The 22,343-nt window shown below is 43.5% G+C and overlaps 1 protein-coding gene, 1 long non-coding RNA gene and 1 pseudogene across 3 annotated transcripts; all 3 read right to left on the bottom strand.

The window, feature by feature from the left end:
- Nucleotides 1-209: 209 nt before the first annotated feature.
- Nucleotides 210-805, bottom strand: LOC147458593 (uncharacterized). The gene is made up of 3 exons (XR_015188030.1): nucleotides 680-805; nucleotides 485-586; nucleotides 210-383 (listed from the first exon to the last, which is right to left on the bottom strand). It is a non-coding gene; the product is annotated as an uncharacterized LOC147458593 (long non-coding RNA).
- Nucleotides 806-12,912: 12,107 nt separating this feature from the next.
- Nucleotides 12,913-14,755, bottom strand: LOC147458592 (pentatricopeptide repeat-containing protein At1g11290, chloroplastic-like). The gene has a single exon (XM_086513247.1). It carries the CDS (start codon nucleotides 14,164-14,166, stop codon nucleotides 13,522-13,524), a length of 645 nt encoding a protein of 214 aa, XP_086369373.1. The 5' UTR covers nucleotides 14,167-14,755; the 3' UTR covers nucleotides 12,913-13,521.
- A 3,366-nt stretch (nucleotides 14,756-18,121) lies between these two features.
- LOC147458591 (glutathione S-transferase U20-like) lies at nucleotides 18,122-19,217 on the bottom strand (annotated as a pseudogene). The gene is made up of 2 exons (XR_015188251.1): nucleotides 18,809-19,217; nucleotides 18,122-18,702 (listed from the first exon to the last, which is right to left on the bottom strand). The product of XR_015188251.1 is annotated as a glutathione S-transferase U20-like (transcript).
- Between the last annotated feature and the right edge of the window lie 3,126 nt (nucleotides 19,218-22,343).

Raw genomic sequence — 22,343 nt, 5'->3', positions numbered from 1 at the left:
TTGTACTTGATTCACTTTTTAAAAAAAGTGCAAGGGTAGATAATAGACCCAAAATAGTCACCCACAAGACGCATTGTTTGCAAAATTGACAAGCGTAAAATTGACAATTGTACACATCATAGGCAAAACGAATTGATTGGCAAATGTAATAATGACAATTGTACAACATCATAGGCATAAAGAATTGATTGGCAAAAGAATTGATTGGCAAAATGAACTGCGGTGACAAATGTAATAATATACATGGTTCAAAAAGACGTATAAAATCCGTCTCATGATACATAAGCTATGAGAAACCCTAAACTAATGCTATCTAGCTACGGCTAAACTGACGTCGTCTAGTCAGACGTCTCATCGCGTCCAAGCGGCGTATCTGTCGGATTCTGCAAAAAAAGACAATAAGACAGCTTTCAATAAGTATAAACATATAACGACATTTATAAAACAATACAAAAAATAGAAAAGAGTAAACCCTAATACTAACCATGCCGCCGCGAGACCTGAGAATGTCCATCAGGGCGTTTAAGCCCTTCCTGCCTGCGTACTCGCGCTCGTACAGTGTGGGATCACGTCCTGTCATCGACCACTGTCAAAACATACAAAGATTTCATTATGTTAGAATTAAAAAACTCATAAACCCTAAACTATCGAACATAAAGAGCAATGCGAAAACACTAACAAAATCGGCCTCAAATGATGCCCATCCACCGCTCCCCAAGTGGTGCGAGCTCCCTGCCTCTACTCGCGCTCTGGCTGCATCCTTTTGTTGCTTCCACTTGTCGGGATTCTCGCGCGCTGCTTTCTTCGCATTCTTTCAATCTTCTTTGGCCAGCCAATCTGGCTTGTTCCACCCATGCTTGATTTCTTTTTGCACTTCGGAACGCTTGTGTTTGCAGTATTCGCGCATTCGAATCTTCATCAGGTCTTCATTGAAGCGCTGATCCCGTGTTGGAACGGAAAACTCATCATGAAGTATGCTGATGACTCTGTCTTTTAAATCACTTGGTACTTCACTCCATTTGTTTAGTATGTAGTGTCTAAACAGCTGAGAGCAAAGACCACGCATGCGCGAGATCACCTTCTTGCCGTCATCATCCATGATGATGCCGCCGCTAAAGTCGATGGAGTAAGGCAAGCCCTCTGGCCGGTGACGCATGAACCTGGGTGTCCCGGCAGGGGTCTCTAGCGGCGTGTCGATGGGGGTACAGACGTCAGGTGTCTCCACCGGCGTCTAGGCCCCGAAGCGAGGAGTTTCGAGTGGGGTGGCTCCTGGCGGAGTAGGTAGAGGTGTGTAGCTGCTAGGAACAGTCAGCCGTGCAAAACCTGACGTAGATGGCGATGTTGTGGCTAGTGTGGGGGCGGGTAAAGAAGGGGAGGGTAAAGAGCCTCTTCGAACACGAGGCGGTGTGGACTCTTATTTCCTACGAACTAATGCCACATTTTCAAATTTTCAAAAGCTTTAACCTGCTCCCAAAGGAAATGCAACCATGTGGCAACACTATCAATATATGGAGAAATGTAGCATGGAAGGATGATACAATTGGTAAGGGGGAGGTCATATATATACCCCCACACATAGGGGGGTCGAAAGAAAAGCACAAAAAGGTGAGCGACATTTTTATTCTCTTTGATTGTTTTCCACCTAGTCCTTTGTTATGCATGCAACATTGACACATCCACCCTTCACCAAAAATAGCTGAGAAGAATAGTTTACAACTTGTTTCTGTGTTTCTGGTTAAAAAAGTGAAGGGTTGTTTCTTTGTTTTCTCACAGTTGAGAAGAATACTTTAGGATTTCTCACAACCCTTCACTTTTTTAACGACAACTTGTGTGATCACACACTTAGACTACAACTTCTTTGTAAGAAGTCAACTCCGAGCACTAACATTTATGCCAAAGCCGCTTCTTGCCTGGTGTCATATGACTCACGACGTGCAAAAAGCCGTTTATGCAGAGACTAGAGTCACAGTTGCGCACGTTTCAGACTTTGTAGAGTTAGTAGACTAAAGTATGACTTCTCAGTCCTAACTCCTCGCGAGTTGTACCTACAGGCTACTACCTTGTGACTTTGCATAGTGACTCGTGAGTGACCAATGTCCAGTATGCAATGTTCAGTAGCTAGCCCATTTGCAGCACTTGCAACTCTGTGCAGTGTTTTATGCAATAATGAGTCATGACTCCGTATTACGTACAATCTACAGATTTTGTAGCACTGAATCTTGACTCCTGAGCACACTATGGCCCTCAGGTGGCTCTAGACTGGTGCTGCCCAAGAAATTAGGCCTGGCAAACCTGTATTTTGTGAGCAGAAGATGGGGAATTAATATTATTCGAGCTGCACTCTAATGTTTACTACTCTCAAGCATTGCTCGTATTACTATGCCTACACATCTTCCACTCCATGATTCTTTTGAGTGGTTCCACCTATGTTCAGGGGAATATTAGAGAACTGCCTGAAAAAGGAGAAGATTCAAAAGGAGCATTGGATACTGATGTTCGGGCTGCTCCTAAGAACGATCCTCCTCAAAAGGTTTGATTACTTGTGTTTTCTCAACTCGCATTCCTTACTGCACTTATGTGTACAGTTTCATCTACTCTCTTTTAGATGCCTAGCTTTGATATCACGGCGATGTACTGCTTTCTTTGAAAGCAATACAAAAGAGATAGACAAGCATGTATGGGGCATGCGTGTTTTATGTTTGTAGGCATGCACGATGTGTGCATGCGTCTATGAATACCGTATGCATCTGCATTCATTTATCATCTTTGTACAGACATTATGTGTATGTGTGTGTGTGTGTGTGTGTGTGTGTGACACACAGACACACATACACTTGAGAGAGGGAGAGAGAGAGAGAGAGAGAGAGAGGAGGCTTTATTTCTTTTGGTTTCAAAGGTGGAATCAAAGCATATACAAAACGAGTAGGAGTTGAAAGAGGTATCAAGCAGCAAAGAAAAACAGCACCAGCAAAGTGCTTTTCTTTTGAGATGCGACTGAACTGTTTTGAGTTTTTTAAATTTGAATGTGGATGATGTTTGCTTCATTCGTGTGAGGCAGAAACTTGATGTTGATGGAGAAATCGCAGGTGGCAGCTATTCTGAGTTGCGCTATTCAAGTAAATTGGTGGGGTTTGACTTGAAAGCATGGTGTTGTACCGACCCATGTGACATAGGACCCTATTTTCTCTCTCTCTCTCTCTCTCTCTCTCTCTCTCTCATATGGTCTCCATCATGCAAAACTCTCCCTATTGGGTTCCCATCTGCAAGCTGCCTTGCTTCTCCTCAAAGGCAGTCAAAAGAGGCATGCTTTACTTTGTCCCGAGTGATAGCTCCTTGACCAGGCTTCCACTTGTTGGCCTCTGGGGGCCCTGTCATGACTACATGGGCTGAGGCCTTGTGTATTGTCCATGTAGATGCCAATTTTTGCGGAGTCAGCGTATTGTCTACGTGTGAGCATGCTCGCAACTCCTCCTTCAGTAGTTGGTATTTGCTGCTATTATCAAAGCATGGCTGAAGCGTATATGTGGGACAGTGCGCCATTCAGGTGCATTTTGGTTGCTCCTTTTTGTGAGTCTATGTTGTGGGTTGTAGTTCTTCTGGTCTGCACTTTGTTGTACATTCTCAGAAAGGTGATGGGTAGTATGGTTTGTCTTGTGGGTCGATGTTATGCGGTGCATTATGGGAAAGCTTCTTTCCGTTGGGAGAAGTCCCCTCATGACATTAGTCTTGCTGCTTGTAAAGCGTGGCTTTCACTCTGGTAAGGTCATAATAGCAACTTTTTACTGATAATACTGCCTTCATAAGCTGACTTGCCATCTTGCTAAAGGACCCTAGTGGCTAAGATGAGGATGATCAACATCTTTGTGCTGCTACATGTAGTGGCTATAAAATATGCCCAAACCCATTAGAGGCCCTCCAAACCCCCCCTTTTTGCTTCTGCACTTGATATTTGTCTCTCTTTTGACACCTTATGTGCCATTCACGAATCTATTGTGATCCTGAAGTGGCTTGTAAAGTGGTGAGAACTACATGTTCAACTAGGTTATTGAAGGATTATTTTCAAGCTTTGCTCTTACATTTCAATTTCAAGATTGTGAATGTCTCCCCTAGGCTTAGGAGAGGCTTCTTCAAGGTGCAATTTGAGTCTACAGATTCAGCCATGGAGGTCTTAGGACAAAGCCCTATGGACTATTATTTTGCTATAGGTTTTCCCACCAAATGGACACAGGGAATGCATTTCAATGGACTTGAGGGTGGAACTACAGTGACAACTAGATTCCCAAGACTTCTTCCAAAATATGCTCTACATGTTAATGAAATTGGGAGATGTATGGCCTTTGTGGTTGGAGATGTTGTGATTCCCAAAGATGAGCATCACACAATCTCTATTAGGATGGTGCTCTACCAATCCTTGGTAAAGAACCCTCGCAATTCATATCTCCCGACTATCTCTAGGGGAGAAATTTTGCAAAGAGTTTTCTTCATTGGTGTTCTTGGTCACTGCTTTGTTTGTGGCAACAAAGGCCATGTTGTTGTAGCTTGTACCCATCACAAGATATCTCCTAATCAGAGGCAACATGCATTAGAACAAGAGGCACTTCATGCAAATGGGATATTGGAAGATGGTAGTGTTAAGGAAAAGAAGTGACGTAGAGATAGCTAGGAGAAAGGAAGTGAAGAAAAGAAGATGACGAGCTCGAGGGACAGAGGCTCTAAAGCTTGTATATAGCCACAGAGTACCTACTTCTCGCCCATCTTTGGATACTTCTTTGCCACCGCTTCATGATCTGCCACCTGATTCTTAAGGCACTGATTTGGGTATCAGCAGCAGTTCCAAAGGCATAAATTCAGCTTATGAGCGGCATTTTTCTTCTATGGTAGAAATTGCTAAGAAGTCTGGTGAGGAGAAGTCTCTAAAGACTTCTAAGCTAGGAGGTCTTCTAGACTTAATCTTCATTCTTAGCCTTGATTTGAGGCAATCTTGTATACTAGATTTCCCTAGGATTTTTTATCTTTGGTGGTACCATTTATGGTCTATTCTTTGTATTACTCTGATGTAGTTTAACCTTAGGGTCTGTGCCCTTGAAAAAAAAATTTCTTTTTTGGAAACATTAAATAATAAATAAATTAAATGGCACATAAACCCAAAACCATAATTTGCAATCTAGGATAGATGGTTGAATGAGCATTGTGGGTAGTTTTCGTAAGGTCCATTATCTATCAAGTGCGATCGGGAAGGTAGTATAGGATTTGTAATATTTAGATAACTCGTAAACGGAGCAGAATTAGCCTACACATGTGAGATGCAAAAGCTTAGACTCAAATGCCATTTTAGGTGTCCTTGTGACAAACTTGGGATAATTCTTTATAGATTGGCTACAAATCTAAAATTGTGCCACACCTAGCCCAAAAGAGCCTTAAAAAATGACAAATCAGCTCACTCGTTTTAATCCTTTTTATTAGCTTACAAGATAATTAAGTGATATTATTCACAAAGTATAAAGTAACTCCATCCATGCATGTATCTATGTTTGTGCGCATGCATTTCTTTGTAGGCTACATGTGCATTGACTATGTAGACGTGTGTAGGGAAGGTGAGACAAAGAGGATTTTATGTGCATGTCAAGCAAGAATTTCCTTGGCTATCATAAATACAAATTTCAAGCAAGTAAATCACTGACCAAAGGCTTAACAAGAGAACAAAAGCTCTAGAAAAGGCGCTTGTGGTGGTAAGCAGCCAGAGAAGAGAAGAAAGACGATGAAGAAGCTTCTTCAAAACAGACGCAATGAAGACTACAACTAAATAGAGCTTATGGCAAGGAACGCCACATGAGAGCCGCTTATGGATGCTTGGAGTTGTAGAGGGTGCACAATGAGGAGGAGAAAACAAAATCTCTCTCTCTCTCTCTCTCTCTCTCTCTCTCTCTCTCTCTCTCTCTCTCTCATGAACCAAATTTAGGAGGAGGGCCAGAAGCAAATAAATGAAGAAAGTAATTGCTTTCTTATAGTACCCCCCCAAATTTTGGCTAGTTACCTTATCTTATTGCAACAAATTATCTTAACATGTTAACACTGGGGAAGTGATATGGCTAATACATGGAAACTATCTGAGCTTGTAACGATCACAAATCCAAAAATGGATGACGTAAGAAGAACGCTTAACACTGGGGAAGTGATATGGCTAATACATGGAAACTATCTGAGCTTGTAACGATCACAAATCCAAAAATGGATGACGTAAGAAGAACGCTTAAAAAAAGGCTATGGTTATAGTTGGTTATATCACATGTGGGTTGCTTTCTATCTTTAACAAGGCCCTAGAGATACTCTTTGGCAAATTAGGAGGTTTCACAATCAAGCTAAAACCCAACCTTTTGGACCCAATTTTTGTAAGTTTAGGTACATAAACTTGACACTAAACAATTTCCTTAAGAGAGCTAGAATTTGATCCTATTCATTAAGATAAAATATTGTAAGGAAAACACTTAAATCCTCCCTCAAAAACCCCATTGAACACTCATAAGCATGAGGGAAAAATAGAAATTTTCATGTTGTCACAAGAGTAGAACCTGAAGAAGCGAGAAACGTAAACAAAAATCTTGGAGAGAAAGAAAAGCCAAAGTTTTGGTAAAAAAACAAAAGGAAGAAGCAAAAAAGAATGGGATCAAGAAGTAGACTCAAGAAATAGGAAATTCAAGCACATCTACCGATGAGAGTGGATCTGTACTTTTTTTGAGCCATTGGATTCAATCTTACAAGCTTATGAATCCCAAATAAAAATTAGGGCAAACTCTTAAGAAACAATGGGAAGAATACACTAATCCAATCCTAGAGAAGGAAGATTTGACATTTGCCAAAAATTGAAGTCACACAAGCTCTAACGAAACAACAAGAAAAAACAAATCAATCAGAACTTGAAGATGACCTAAATCTGCTAGGCTTATCTACCCTGAAAGACTTATCACTTTCTCTCATAAAGGTAAAAATGCTATTATTCGTACTCATAAGAAAGGGGACACCATACCCTTAGTTAATCATGTAGCGTTTAATAAAAATCATAGTACAATAACCACCTGCAAGTGAAGCCTGAGGAGGGAACATCATATGACCTCCCAAAACATTCCAAGTCCATGGATTTGGCTGACCCTAGAGAAGAACCAAAACCAATCTCCATCGCTAATGACCTAACACCAGAAGAAGAAGAACTACTGGTAAAAACACTCAAATGATACTGCGATATTTTTGTGTGGTCATTACATGATCTGAAGGGAGTGGATTCGCAGATTTTCCAACACACAATCACTATGACGGATGATGTAAAGCCAAGCAAAATTGCGCCCTTACACGTACAATGATACATTTGCTAAGAAGATCAAAGCAAAAATTGATAGGTTGAAAGAATTCAAATTCATCCATGAAGTCAAATTCATCCTATCGTAGTGATGCCCAAGAAAAAGGGAAAGCTTGCCTATAAATGACTATGTATTGGAACAATCCCAAATTCTATAGGTTATAGTTTCTTGGATGGCTTTTTGGGTTACAACCAAGAGTCAATCCATCCAAATGATTAACATAAAATTGCTTTTGCTATAGAATTTGGGATCTATGCTTACATGGTAATGCCTTTTAGCTTAACAAATGCACCAACCACGTTTAAAAGGCTGATGAATCGTGCCTTTAGGGAGTATCTTTGGGATTTCATCAAAGTATACATGGATGACCTATGTGCACATTCAACAAGATGAGAAAGAAGTTATTCTTTTATCTTATGCTCTTAAATACAAATTTGACATGAAAGCTATCTAGTTCAATATGGTGGGACTATGATATTTGAGCTATCTACATGTCATATTGTTTTAGGGATTATTGGTTTCTGTCGTTCATGTTGAAGTATCCAATGATGGAGGTAAATTTCAACGATGTACTTAGTAGTTGCAAATGTTGAGGTGTCCATGGCTTGATCTACATCACATAATTTCTCACATGTGTCCTTTGAGAGCTCCAAAGAAGGTATTGAAGGTAGAGAATCTCATTGATCTCCACATGTGTATGTGGAAAATCTTGTGCCTTTGTTAACAATGGCAGGGGTGTCTGTTTCACTCATCAGGTGGGTGCTAGGTGGCCCTTGATTTCCAAGTGACTCTGTAGCTTCCTCTAAGAGCTGCCACAACTTCTCAACAAAGATAATTTGGACGATTTGGGCCGACCCCCCTATGTGTGGGGGTATATAAATGACCTCCCCCTTACCAATTGTATCATCCTTCCATGCTACATTGCTCTATATATTGATAGTGTTGCCACATGGTCGCATTCCCTTTGGGAGCAGGTTAAAGCTTTTGAAAATTTGAAAATGTGGCATTAGTTCGTAGGAAATAAGATTGGAAACAAAGTGACGTGATTTTGCACCACTTGAGGAGGTGCATTTTTATCATTGGAATCAACAACTAGTGCATGGAGCATGCGATTAGGGAACAACTTACCACCGCTCATACACCTCAATAAGATGGTGTCATTGGACATAGCAAAGTAGGATATTTGTGGATGTGTGGAAAGGGGGTCTAATGGAGAGGTAGACGTGTGTTTATTATATATTTGCATAAAATATGAAGAACAAGGAGAGAAAGGAAGATTGTGAAAAATGGCCACTTTTATACAAAATAAAGGTAAAGGAAGATATGAAAAAGGTGGAAGAAACTTCTTCAAAAATAATAAAGCAAAAAAAAAACCTTACAATGATGGGGTCTTATTACCAAGGAGAAGTTGGAAATTGAATGCCCTTTACTATTACTAGTATGTAACCCGTCCTTCGGACGCGAAGAGAAGATGTAAGAGAAGGTATATTCTCTCCTTCTCTCTCTCTCTCTCTCTCTCTCTCTCTCTCTCTCTCTCCCTCCTTCGACAGGAGCCCAACATGTTTATTCACTTCTAGAATTACCAAAAATGTCACATTCCATTGTACTCTCTCTCTCTCTCTCTCTCTCTCTCTCTCTCTCTCTCTCTCTCTCTCTCTCCACACACACACACACACTTATCAAATGCCAAATGAAATGAATCAAAAATTGTACTCTCTCTCTCTCTCTCTCTCTCTCTCTCTCTCTCTCTCTCTCTCTCTCTCCCCACACACACACACTTATCAAAACTTAATCGAAAACTTAATTTTTGATTCATTTCATTTGGCATTTGATAAGTGTGTGTGTGTGGGGGGAGAGAGAGAGAGAGAGAGAGAGAGAGAGCATGTCCACTTAGTGTCGTGGGTGTTGCATGAGCAGCTTGCCTTAATGCTTTGTTGTGTCCATATTTGCAATATATGAACGATATTGCTCATTGTGTAATCATCTCGAGATAGAGCTAGAGGAAAGAAGAAGTTATAGGAACGGGTAGGGCCCAGGCGGCGAGTTGTAGTTATGCAGCAAGACGAGTGTTTAGTGATCTTTGGTGTTGTAGCCTGCACTCTCTCTCTCTCTCTCTCTCTCTCTCTCTCTCTCTCTCTCTCTCTCTCTCTCTCTCTCTCTCTCATGTTAGAGTGGAAAACTGGTCAGATGCTAGAGCTTGCGACACGTGTCCATCGGTATTCCAATTTGCTTAATGTGAAGAATAGATTCTACAAGCATTGAAGTACTTACACACTTTTTTGGCTCATGGTGCAACTTGCACAATAAACTCATAGAGAGCTACCAACATGCAGTTTGATGTAGTGGGCCCGGATTGGAACGTAAACACCTCAAACTAAATGCATCACAAGCATAATCTTAAGTTTTGACACACTCATTCAAACACAATCAATCAAATCCATGCACTTAGATCCAGTATGTATTGTCTCCATGATTTGTTCTTACCTTGATTACTCAATAGGCCCAAAAAGTTTCTTGAACGCTCAGAGGTGCCACTTGGCAAGCGTAGTGCCATAAACAAAAAACTATAGCAGTGCTGCAACCAAAAGCCAGCGAACTAAGCAGCGAAGTGAAATCAAAAGATTTGGTGGGCGGCGGAAGGGTGAGCGAAGCTGGTGCGGGAGGATCAGGGGAGGGAGGCGCCTCGAAGAATCTGTAAAGCTCATAGTGATAATAGTAGCTGGCGAGATGCACCTGCTTGCTCAGCGACCCATTGCAGAAAGCTTGCTGGGATGTGTTGGTCAGGCAGTCCGAGCACTCCGACTCCTTCAAGTAGCCCATGCATTGTGCCAAAGCGTACTCGCCGCTCGCGTTGGCAGCAGCAGACGTAAATCCATCCTGCTTCAAAGCCAGGCTCATCACACCCGCGATGCCCGTCACAAGCTTGTTGTACTGTGCATTATGATATTTTGGAAACAGGTTGGCTCGAAACAAACCCTTATGTTACAAGCAGCTTAGTGAGTATAATGTGGTGCAATTGAAAAGCACAAGAGGTGCTTGACAAGCTTCTTGTCCGAAATGTTAAGTGTCCCGGTTCGCATTGATTACAAGATACGCTCATAGTGTTCAAGCCAAGGAAGCTCTTAGTTGTTTTGAACAGATGCAAGATGAGGGACACTCTCTAGATGCAATCACCTATATTTGCATATTGAAAGCATGTGGTAGCTTGAAAGCCCTTCAAAAGGGTGAGCGGATTCATGATGAGAGTGTACAACAAGGTTTTTTGGGAAAAGATATTGTACCCGGGATTGCCCGCGTGGACATGTATACCAAGTGCGGAGCACTCAGAAAAACCAAGTACATATAGGGATGCAATGGCTTGGTCTGCATTAATTGCCGGGTAAGCACTACAGGGCCAAGGTGATGAGTCTCTGACCTTGTTTGACACTATCAAACGTGAGGGTTTCTATCCAAATGTTGTTACCTTTATTTCCCTCATGAAGGCTTGTGAAAGCATCAAAGCAGTGGACAAAGACAAGGAGATTCATGATGCACTTGCCAGAAAAGGATTGCTAAAGAAAGACATTGTGCTTGGCAGTGCTTTGGTGGACATGTATGTCACAGTGCTTTGGTGGACGTGTATGTCAAGTGTGGTGAGATTGTGAAAACGCACAAAGTGCTGATTGAGCTTCCCCATTGCAATGCCATATCTTGGAGTGCACTGATTGCAGGATAAGCCCAAGAGGGGTAGGGCAAAGAAGCTCTGAAATGCTTTGACCAAATGTAGCACGAGGTGCTCGCTCCAAGTGCCGGTTCGTACACATGCATTTTGAAGGCTTGTGGCAGCATAGGAGACCTTGACAGGGGTAAGCAAATTCATGGAAAGATCATGAGTTTGGGTTTGCTGCAGAAGGATGTCGTTCTTGGAAATGCTTTGGTCTACATGTGTGCGAAATGTGATAATCTAGTAAAGACAAGGCTTGATAATCTTCCTTGTCGGGATGTAGTTTCTTGGTCAGCAATGATTGTAAGATATGCAAAATAGGGGCAAGGTGAGGAAGCTCTTAGGCATTTTGAGATGATGCAGCGTGAGGGATTGATCCTTGACACTCACTTTTCTTGTGTATCGAAGGCCTGTGCCAGCACAGGAGCAATTGACAAGGCCAAACAAATCCATGATGAGATTATCAATCAGGGGCTGCTTGGGAAAACACGTGTGCTTGGTACTGCTTTAGTGGATATGTATGTAAAATGTGGGGAACTTGCAAAAGCAGAAGAAGCACTAGACAAGCTTCCTGTTCAAGATTTTTTCTCTTGGAATGCACTAAAAGCACAATATGCTCAGCAAGGATGGGGTGAGGAAACATTGAGATGTTTTGAGCGGATGCAAAGGTGTGTGGGCCATCCCCATATTCAGTGTGCTTAATGCATGTAGTCATTCTAGTTTTGTTGAATTAGGTGAAATGTATTATGCAAATATGCTAAGAATTCATGGCCTAACACCATGCACAGAGCACCACACATGCACGATTGTCTTGATTTGTTTGGTCGTGCATGGCACTTTCATAAGGCGCTTGCCGTGACTAACCAGATGGAATCTTCTGACCATCCACCACTCTGGTTTACTTTGCTAGGTGCTTCTCGAAAATGGAACAATGTTAAGCTTGGGAAATGGGCCTTTGATCCCGCCATACAATTAGACAAACACAATGTTGCATTTCAGCTGCAGGCATGCTCAAAGATGCCAACAAGATTGAGTGCGATGGAGAAATCATGCCATAAGATTCCGGGACGAAGTTATTGGTGGGCTTGCTTCCCTCCAAAAACCCTAAAAATGATGAGGGCAAGTATATTGACAAAAAAAAAAAGAACATTCCAAAATCAATTTACACACTAAATCTAGTTACATGAAAGAAAATTTCACTCTTGTCAACTTGTGAAAGACTTCAATAGCTTAAATACTCGGGCATTATAGCATAGCAATGTTCTTACATACTTATCAAAACCGAGGACCAAGAATCCAATGCATGGAGCTCTCTCTCTCTCTCTCTCTCTCTCTCTCTCTCTCTCTCTCTCATGCGTGCACATGCATGCATATCATGCTCAACAATCAATTTTATGGTGGTAAATCAACTCCTTATGTAGTTCCAAGTCGCCCACATGACTCTTGTACCTCCGTTGAGCATACGTACATGTATGTAAATGGCACCTAGATTGTGAAAGGTTCTCTCTCTAAGAGTCTATGATAAATCCTCCCAAAGTAGAGGAGACGAGAGAGAGAGAACCTAGTAGATTACCGTTTCAATAGCCAAAAGAGAGGGGACTCGAAAAGAGTTGGAGGAAAGAAGGGCTTATGTAGAAATTCGTAGAGCTTTGTTTCCAAGAGCACTAACGACAATTGACAGATGGGCTTGTGTGACGCCTTCCCAGCTATAAAATTTTGTGTCCCCAAATACAAGTGTCACTGAGAGAAAGGCAGAGAGGCATCGCCGCATCTGTCTGAGATTCCCTCTCTTAAGGGAATAAACCAAAACTAGGGACACGTACTACTATCGAGGACCCATTGTTGAATGAAGTGACATTAAGCATTAAAACTCTCCTAGGTATGGCTCTATACCATTAACTTCCTCTATAATCATATATACCCAGTGACAACCTATTCCTGGATCATACATGTTAAAGTTAAAACCCAAACTGGGGGGGGGGGGACGTGGCCGAGATTGTCGCAGGGTAGTGCGATTGACGAGGAGTGCACGGTGGGCATCTCGAGAGCATTTAACATTGGAAAAAATTGCTACCCATTCGAACCCACACCGATTTCCACCAACCCACCCGCATTGTACAATTTGTACACCGTGATCACCCGCTTCGAAGGAGAACATCCAAATAACAATACATATGATATCCATTTTGACCAAAAACATCAGCAAACAAGCAAGACAAACCAAACCTTTCTGCATCTGCCTTCACAAACCACTTCCCAAGTGCAACGGGCTATGCATGCCTACGTACAAGAGGCAATTTGACAAGCATTCCTGCTCTACTGATTAGCTTTTTGCCCATTCAAAAAACGCTTGACATAGCTTGCCAACCCCCCTAGAGTACTAGAGCATTCATGCTCAGCAGCAGGTTATGGCCGAGACTACAACAGTTCCAATCACTTTGTTCTCCTTTAGCTACCTGACCGCTATCAGAACAAGCTTGAGCATGCTGGCATATGTAGTGCTATTAGGTGCGACACTGTCCAATGGCATGCCATGGAAATATGACATATATTCTCGAAACATTCACCCTGTAAGGAGCCTGCTGTTAGAGGCGCATCAAAAACTTCTTGGGCCTTTGCCAGCATACCACACTTTGCATACATGTCGACCAATGCAGTTGCTAGCAACATATGCTTGTCCAATAATCCCTGCCTCTGAACCTCCATGTGTATCTCTTCACTTGTTTCAATTGCCTGTATACTGCCGTAAGCTTTTAAGATACAGACAAGGTTGACAACAGCAGGTGCAATGTTCTCATCTTGCATCTGTCCAAAACAGTGAACTGCTCGATCACCGAGTCCATGATCTACATAACCAGTAATTAGTGCATTCCATGAGGAAGTATCCCCTATTGGAATCTCATCAAATATCTCCTTTGCTTTTGCAAGCATGCCACAACTGGTATACAAAACTAACAACCCAATGCCAACAATGTTTTCTTGTTCTTCCAAGATGTGACTCTCAAGTAAAGCATGAACTCTTTTTCCTGTGTATGCAGCTCCTAGGCTACCAAAAGCTTTCAAGATGCATACAAAAGAAACAGCATTAGGAGAACAACCTTCAGCTTGCATTCGTTCGTAAACAGCTCATTGCTGCCTCATCACGTTCATGCTGAGAATATCCCGTGATCACTGTGTTCCATGAGACTAGATCCCGAATGAGGAGCTTATCAAAAGCATCCTGTGCTATATCAATTGCACCACACTGTACAGACATATCTAAGAGAGCATTGGCAGCCATAATATCTGTTTCTACTGCATACTCTCTTATAATCAGCATCGAGTTTTGCATACATATGGACAAGGCCAGTGTTGAGCACAGTACCGCTCTTACACTCCTGCATGCATTGAAATTCCTTGAAAAAGGGATTGTTCTTGGGGAAATAACCGCAAGTTGCATGGTGTGTAAACCATACTCAGACTTGAACATATCGGGCAATCAAAGCATTCCAAGCGATTGTACCACGAGCAGGGAGTTCATCAAAAACTTCTTGTGCATTGTCAAGTTGACATTATTTAGCATGAATGTCCACCAGTGTAGTTCCAAGAACGAGAGCATCATTGTCAGGCAATGCACATTATTGTCAAACACCCTATATCCTACGCAAACACACTCAAGTCAAGCACCTTAAAAACTTTGTACACTGTACAAACATACTATCTTATCTCAGTGACCTCCTGGATCAAAACGGAAGCTCAAAGCCCCCCCAAACAAATGCAGACTTCCACCTGGATTCCACACGAGTATAGCAAAAATCTCCTGCCTTGTCTTCACCCCAAAAGTCCTAGCATCAGCTGGCACAGCCACAATGAAACCACTATCATGGCAGCTCTGAGCACAGAAAAAACTGTATAAACTGCTGCTGATCAAATCCCACTGCCAATCACCAGATAGTCTCTTGACACCATCCAAAACGTAACCTATAGTGGAGTTCACCCAATCCCAACTTTGACCTCCAGCACCCTCATCAGCATTACCAGCTTTAGAAACTGGCAGCACCAGCAAATCTCTTGCAACACTCACTTGGTCCATCACCTGAGCAAAAGAACCTGCTTTTAGCCGAAACGAGTCTGAGATAACCACATCGCTATTCACCACACCTGTCTCAGCACCACCATTACAAGCCTTATCCACGAGGGCCTTTAAAAGACTGTCAAAAACATATATGCCCGCACAAAGGCACACAAGAGCTTTGAACACATGGGTAGCATCTGCATACACATCTACTACTAAATCACCTGTTACTTGTTCAAGAGGTCCACCTTCATCGAATAAACTCTCTAAAACTTTTCCATTGGTTTCATTGTACCTGCAACCATCAAACTGAGCTACAATAGGAGCAACAACACCTGCCTCGGATAGAAGATTGTCAAAGAAAACATAATCATCCACACAGCCATCAACATGGCTCTCAACCTGTAAGACCAGCTCACCTGGGTTCTTACACTCACCACAAACAGACTCAAACTCACCAACTGACACATCTCCATCTCCACCTGGCAGAAACGGCTCCTCAACAACAACAAGAGGTAACCCAACCCGTTGCTCTAACTCTTGATTAACAGATTGCAAGTCCGGATCAAGTCCGGATACACAGCTTTAAGAGAACACAAGCTTTCTTCCTCACATTCCTCGTCTGAGAAAGACTCCTCTCCATCGGTGCTGGACTCGCCATAGTCACCACTGTATCCCATCTCCTGATCACTTTCCTCATACATAACCTCAAGCTCTACAGGCTCTTCAAGGCTAAAAGAGATATCTTGGTCAAGCTCCATTGTATGAGATACATATTCTGACGAAGTCGAAGCCTCTAGACTGAGCCAGAACTGCAATTGAAGCTCTCTCCAAGTCTTTAGGAGCATCCTACCACTTTCAACCGTAGAAAATACCTCAGGTGGTTGATCAAAAGCCAGAAAAAGAGCCGGCTTCATGCTTCGCCAACTCCACTGGTCCTCGTCCGATAGCAAATCATAAATATAAGCCGCGTCTCCCAAAAGTCCTTGGTATGCATAGTTAGCCTGCTCATCATCTTCCAAAATTTGGAGACGCTCAAACTCCCTCTCCACAACTTGAAACCATGCAGAGATGTCTTCTCCAGGACCACCAGTAAAATGCCTGCTTGAAGCCATGTCCATATTGGATCACCTGCAGCATAAGACCATTGTAAACTGAAGCTCTGGAGTTCGATCCTCAGTGGCGGGCACCAAAACGATGACAGAAGAAAGCCGGAGCGGGGCACCTCTATAGCAATGCTTCTCTGTCAGTTCGGGATCATAAACCTATCCACTCAAACACGTGCAATTACAACTCCAAAGACTATATAGAGCTACCAACTCAAGCCCTCTCCCAAGTAACTTAAAGGGAAACTCCATAAAGTCGGGCAATAAGGCTCCTTCAAGTACACAAACGTAGTACCATTCTGTCCTTGTTGCAGATTATCCTTGGCATCTATTTAGCAACATCCTTGCTGCTAACTCCCCACTTTTGTTTGTTGATGCAATGCCCTTACGCCAGCGCGAGTTCAATTGTCGTAGTTGCTTACACAACAGCTCTCTGTCTCTATCTGAGCCGATTCATCGCAAGGAGGCGGCCTGCAAAACTGAAAACGCTGCTGTGGAGCAAAAAGGCCGCCCTGTCCTGCTGGCTGATCCGCACGCTAGGGTTGATTGCTGAAAAGGCTGGCAGAATAGCCGTCTTCTGCAAAAGGCTGATGTATCTGCCTCATTTAACGCATGCTCTGGTAGATCAGTGCAGATTACCTTGATGTTGAGTTGTGCAAACACACACTCATCTGAGAGGCCACGAGTAGGACAGATATCAACTCCTATCCAATAGCCCCACATCACTAATGGAATGTACGGCTTTCTAATTGCCGGCGACCTCATTCGAAACCTTCAAAAGTCCCCCCACAAAGCTTGAGTGCCGCAAACTGTGATCCATAGCCAGGTCTCGCCTTCTTTTATCTGGTTTTTAATGTCGCCATCTATCTCACTGGCCCCCAAGGTGAATGATGGCTCTTATCAACAATTGAAAGTATGCAAAACAACAGGCTAAATGTCACATAACTTTGGAGAGAACTCCGACTCACTTATCATTGGCAGCAACTCCTCCATGACTACCCCGGTCTGCTTTAAGATGCCTCGGCACAAAAACAAACCACGCAACACCTCCACCAGGGAGCAAGCTCCTTCATTTGCCCACAACCTGGCTCTTCCCTGCATGCTCCACACCTGCTACCATTGGTAGCTCCATTTCCCCCCTTCTAATTGGTGATTCCCCTTGCATAGGCTGAATGATAGTACTCCAGCCAAAACATATGCATCCCTGTTTCCCCCCAAGCTGGCACTCTCAGCCTCTCTCTCTCTCTCTGCTCGCCACCACTCCCCTTTCCAAAAACGACCTCCCACTACTCACGGCTCTCCCGTAGTTATCAAAGACGCTTTTTTCATTTAACCCTCTACCTTTGCTTGTAGATACATTAGCCCACCCTTGCACCAATAATAAAGTGAGTCCAAGCATGAAATACAAAACCTCTCAACGAAACTCACACACTCACACAAGCTCAGACTCACCAACTGCATCGAGCTCGCACATCCCAAAAATTCTTCAACATAGCTTCGAAGGAGAACCTCCAAATAACAATACATATGATATCCGTTTTGACCAAAAACATCAGCAAACAGACAAGACAAACCAAACCTTTCTACATCTACCTTTACAAACCACTTCCCAAGTGCAACGGGCTATGCATGCCTACGTACAAGAGGCAATTTGACAAGCATTCCCGCTCTACTGATTAGCTTCTTGCCCAAATAAAAAAACGCTTGGGCTCCTACTAGATGCATGGCAGTCTGTTCCGCACGCTGATCTGGCAAAGATCCGTGGGTTTTAGCGCTGATTACGAGGTTTAATTTACAGTAAAGGGACGGCCCAGATTGGCCGCCCCCCTCCCCTGTACTTTGACGGTTCATAGCCTCTGCTTCGCGACGCTGACCTTGACGGAAAGAAAAATACTTCCAACACCCATAGCATAACCCCCAATCAATTATGGGTGCCAAACATTTACAAAACCTTCATCACAAACCAGTAACGAAATGTGAGGATACATCAACCGTGAAGTTATTCTAGAAACTATACCAACAAATATATGACAGAAAAATTCTAGATTAGAATCGACACCCAATCATGACGTGAAACCCTTAAGACTTTGCCGCCGCCGCCGCCGCACGTATGACAGCTTCTCGAAAGAGCGTGCAATGAGTCAAGAGGCGGGCTTTGTCGGGGACGGCGGGTGTGACTGCGGGCAGTTGCGCCATGGTGGACAGCCACCGATGCATGCGTGGGCACTGCTCAGGGCCCGGGAATGTAAATGCACCCAAGCTCTCATACGTCTCCTTCCAGCTTACCAGAGAGGCCATCACGATGTCTGGCAAACAGGGGCAGTCATTCCCAAAGAAGAAAGGGCCAGCGTTGCCCCCTCCTGCTGACTCCGCAGCAGTCTCCGCCAGCCCTTTCTCAAACCAGAAAAACTGCTCCACAATGTCTCGCCTTGCAGCTTCATGCTCTTCCCCTACTTTCTTCATCAGCTTCAAGCCAGTCTCTATAAACTGAGTCAAGACCATAAAAAGCAGCATATCTCTCTCTCTCTCTCTCTCTCTCTCTCTCTCTCTCTCTCTCTCTCTCTCTCTCTCACACACACACATTAGGGCTTACTTTACAATTGCCATATTGAGCCCAGAAGCGGGCCAGAGCATTCAAGCGAGCCTTGCCAGGGAGGAGTGCAGCTCTTTGTGCCCCGCCTGCAGCATCCCACGATCATGCTTCCTCTATATACTCTAGGATTACAAGGGACTGAGAGACGGGCTTGTCGTTATGAATGAGCACGGGGACCTCCTTGTATACGGGATTGGATTGCAGCAGCAGGGGGCTCTTCTGGTAGGGGATGTCCTCATCCACGTACGTGAACGCGACCCCTTTGATGTTCAAGGCTATGGCGCAGCTCATGGCAAAAGGGGCTGGCCCATAAGTTGAGCAGCTGAACCACCTCTGCACCCCCCGCCCCCTCCTCTACGTCCATCACTCCTCCCCCCGCCTCCTCTACGTCCATTGCTCCTCCTCCTGCTCCTCTGATCCGGGCAGGACCTCGACTTATTCTCCTTTGGATACAATTTCCTAAGCATGTGGCCTCAGTAAACTAGTTGCCACCGTGTTTTACAATTGTGCATTGGTTCCATCAGTACACTGCTATCCGTTTTGAAATTGACCTTTTGGCATCTCTTATTTGGCAGTGTAGCGGTGTAGGCTTCATTTGTTGAAAGCCACTAATAGGGCTTTTAAACAAGGTAAGGTTGTGACTTGTCACCACGATATATAGAGAGAGAGAGAGAGAGAGAGAGAGAGAGAGAGAGTGATGAAATGAAATGAAATGTTAAACGTTTGCATAAGGCCTAACAGACCTATGAGATGACTTGTCACGACGATCTAGAGAGAGAGAAAGAGTGATGAAATGTTTATTAACGTCTGCAAAAGGCCTAACTGACCTATGAGACCAAACGGTTACAACATCATCAGCTTTTTCAAGCTTGAGAGAGAGAGAGAGAGAGAGAGAAAGAGAGAGAGGCTTCATATGATCATGATATTAATTAAATAAAGAAATGTCAGCCAAAAAGAGAGAGAGAGAGAGAGAGAGAGAGACCCCCAAAAGGAATTTGTCAAGTAACACATGATGGTGTGCAAGAATCTACATGTGGTATATACATCTGAAGGTTTCATTTAACGGTGAAGGAATTGCATCAAAAGGAGTTGAGAAGCCCCTATGGTCTCTCTGGACCAAAAATGAAGCGTTAAGCCTTAGTCTTGATGAAAGCTTGTCTCTCTCCTCTCCATTGACTGACCATTTTGACAAACTCGAAATCTTTTGCGCACCATTTTAGGCCTCAGCGGTGTGATCATGCATGGTCGCATCCCCAACATGAGTGTATGGTGACACTCATTTGTTATTCATGTCTTGAACTCTCTTTGATGAGCATCCTGCTACTGCTCTGACTGCATCTCTAAGATTTTGCTATTGCCCCAAATTCTCAAGATTTGTTAGCTATCTCATTCTCACGATCTACACACACACATGCACACACAAAAATGGGGAGGGGGGGAGGGGAGCTCCTATACTTGAGTTAGAGAGCCCCGGGGTGGGAGATGTAGTCTACGGTGCAGCTCTTGTCAAGAAAGGGTAGAATTGAGATTGACAGATGTCTGCAATGTAAGGGTGGGGGGTGGGACTATGAGCAAGAGCTCTCCACGGTTCTCCCTCAATGACAAATTCCTAGCTTCCATTCCTAGCTCTCCTATCAAGGAAAAGAGCCCTCTTGGAGTGGCGGGCCTGCACCACCTTACTAGCACCCCATTGGCTGAATGCATCAATAACCTTGTCATTTCAGTGGTTTCTTTCTTGCTCCTACTCGGTGAGAGGGGTTGGAATGCAATTTGTTGCAAACTAGTATTCCATTTTTTCTCAAAACCTTCCAACTGAACATCCAAGGTTGGCAAATTGGTTGCGAACGAGGTGCCAAACCCAACACCATGAGAACAACCCCTTATACTTTTTGGATGTCGTGTTTGATTCAAACGGACAACACATCATTAGCTCCACTATACAGGTTGTAAACCTATTTAATAAACCCACTATACTTATCCTACTCACTCTCATTAGCCTCCTACCAAGTTGTCAATGTTAATAAACCCATATGTCAAAGAATCTAGGAATCTTTAGTTGATTTTTTGGTCCCACACAAAAATGTTTTCCGCATTAGTGTGATGTGCTTTCCAAAAGCCATAAAAGTAGGAAACACTTTTGAATTTTACCGCCTAAAAAAGAAAAGGTGTTGCTCGGAACTTGCTCCTCAAGACAAGCTCATCCCTCAAGTTAAGAAGTATGGCTAGTATTGCGCTTAAACATTCACAAAAGGTCATGAGTATTAAGGAAATTTAAGAATATTACGATTTCTTAGAAAAAGTGAAGATACACTTCACGTGCATTCCAAAAGTAGTTTGAAAGTGGTGTGCGAGATTTGGCTCTATCTACTAATAATAGAATGGGAGAAGGGATTCCGACCCTCTCCCCCCCATGTGGCAGCATAAGGGTCCTCCGATAATGGCATCACACCCCCCCTCCCTTGTGCACCGACGCACAACAATCGACTGCATCTCTCTCTCTCTCTCTCTCTCTCTCTCTCTCTCTCTCTCTCTCTCTCTCTCTCTCTCTCTCTCTCTCTCTCTCTCCATAGTGCGCACTACAGCCAGGTGTTACGACAAACAACCCAGGATGAGGTCCGGCACTTGACATCTCCTCCCTACACCATCCTGCACTCCCCTCTCACGCTCACTGGCTGTAAAGTGGCACTCAAGTTCTCGTTGCAAGATCGATTCAAGGAGATTTTCAAAAATTCCCCCACTCATGTGGTGGGCTTGACTATTCTTCTCCCATTCCCCCCTTCACTTTGTCTTGGCTACCATGGACACTAATGTGTGACCTGTTGGCTTCCCCCCTTGCAGGCTTGCAAAGACTTTCATTCTACCTGCAAGTGCTCTCTCTCTCTCTCTCTCTCTCTCTCTCTCTCTCTCTCTCTCTCTCTCTCTCTCTCTCTCTCTCTCTCTCTCTCTCTCTCTTTGTGTGCGTGTGCCTGGCAGGATCTTACAAGTTGAGCTTAGCCACCTGTACAAATTTGAGGAGAGCATGCCATTGGTGCTACGACCATGCGACAACTCGATATACCAAGTGGTTTTTGACACACCTCTACCACAAGCAACCGAAGCTACAATGTCTCTAGTGCAACTTATGAGTGCTGGCATCTCCATCACGCTTTGTAGTTCACCCATCCCTTTGATGCAGGGACGTTATGTTCAAAGGGTAGCCGCATAGCGAGCATCCATGATGGCTTGCATAGAAGCCTAAAGGTCCCGAAGAGCTTCCAGGTGAATTTTATGGTTAGCAAGCTCAGTGCATGCGTGCCTCATTTGTCTCATGCATGGTTGCATTCTTGCGCTCCTCACCCCCCAGTAACCCAAAAGCAACTTATTGGGAACTCATTTTCATTTTTTTTCGAAAATACTTCACATAAATCGAAAAAGTTCATAACATATTGAGAACCTCAACGTCATGTGAACAGCCGCCATTGTGTGGCTAGAGGCACCAAATGTTGCTGCATGATTGTGATTTGTATGCTGGCTTTCATGTGGGTGGGTCACGAAG

This window comes from Adiantum capillus-veneris, chromosome 5 (assembly GCF_014529385.1).
Source record: "Adiantum capillus-veneris isolate H3 chromosome 5, ASM1452938v2, whole genome shotgun sequence".
Classification (NCBI taxonomy): domain Eukaryota; kingdom Viridiplantae; phylum Streptophyta; class Polypodiopsida; order Polypodiales; family Pteridaceae; genus Adiantum; species Adiantum capillus-veneris.
This window is presented reverse-complemented; position numbering and strand designations above follow the sequence as displayed.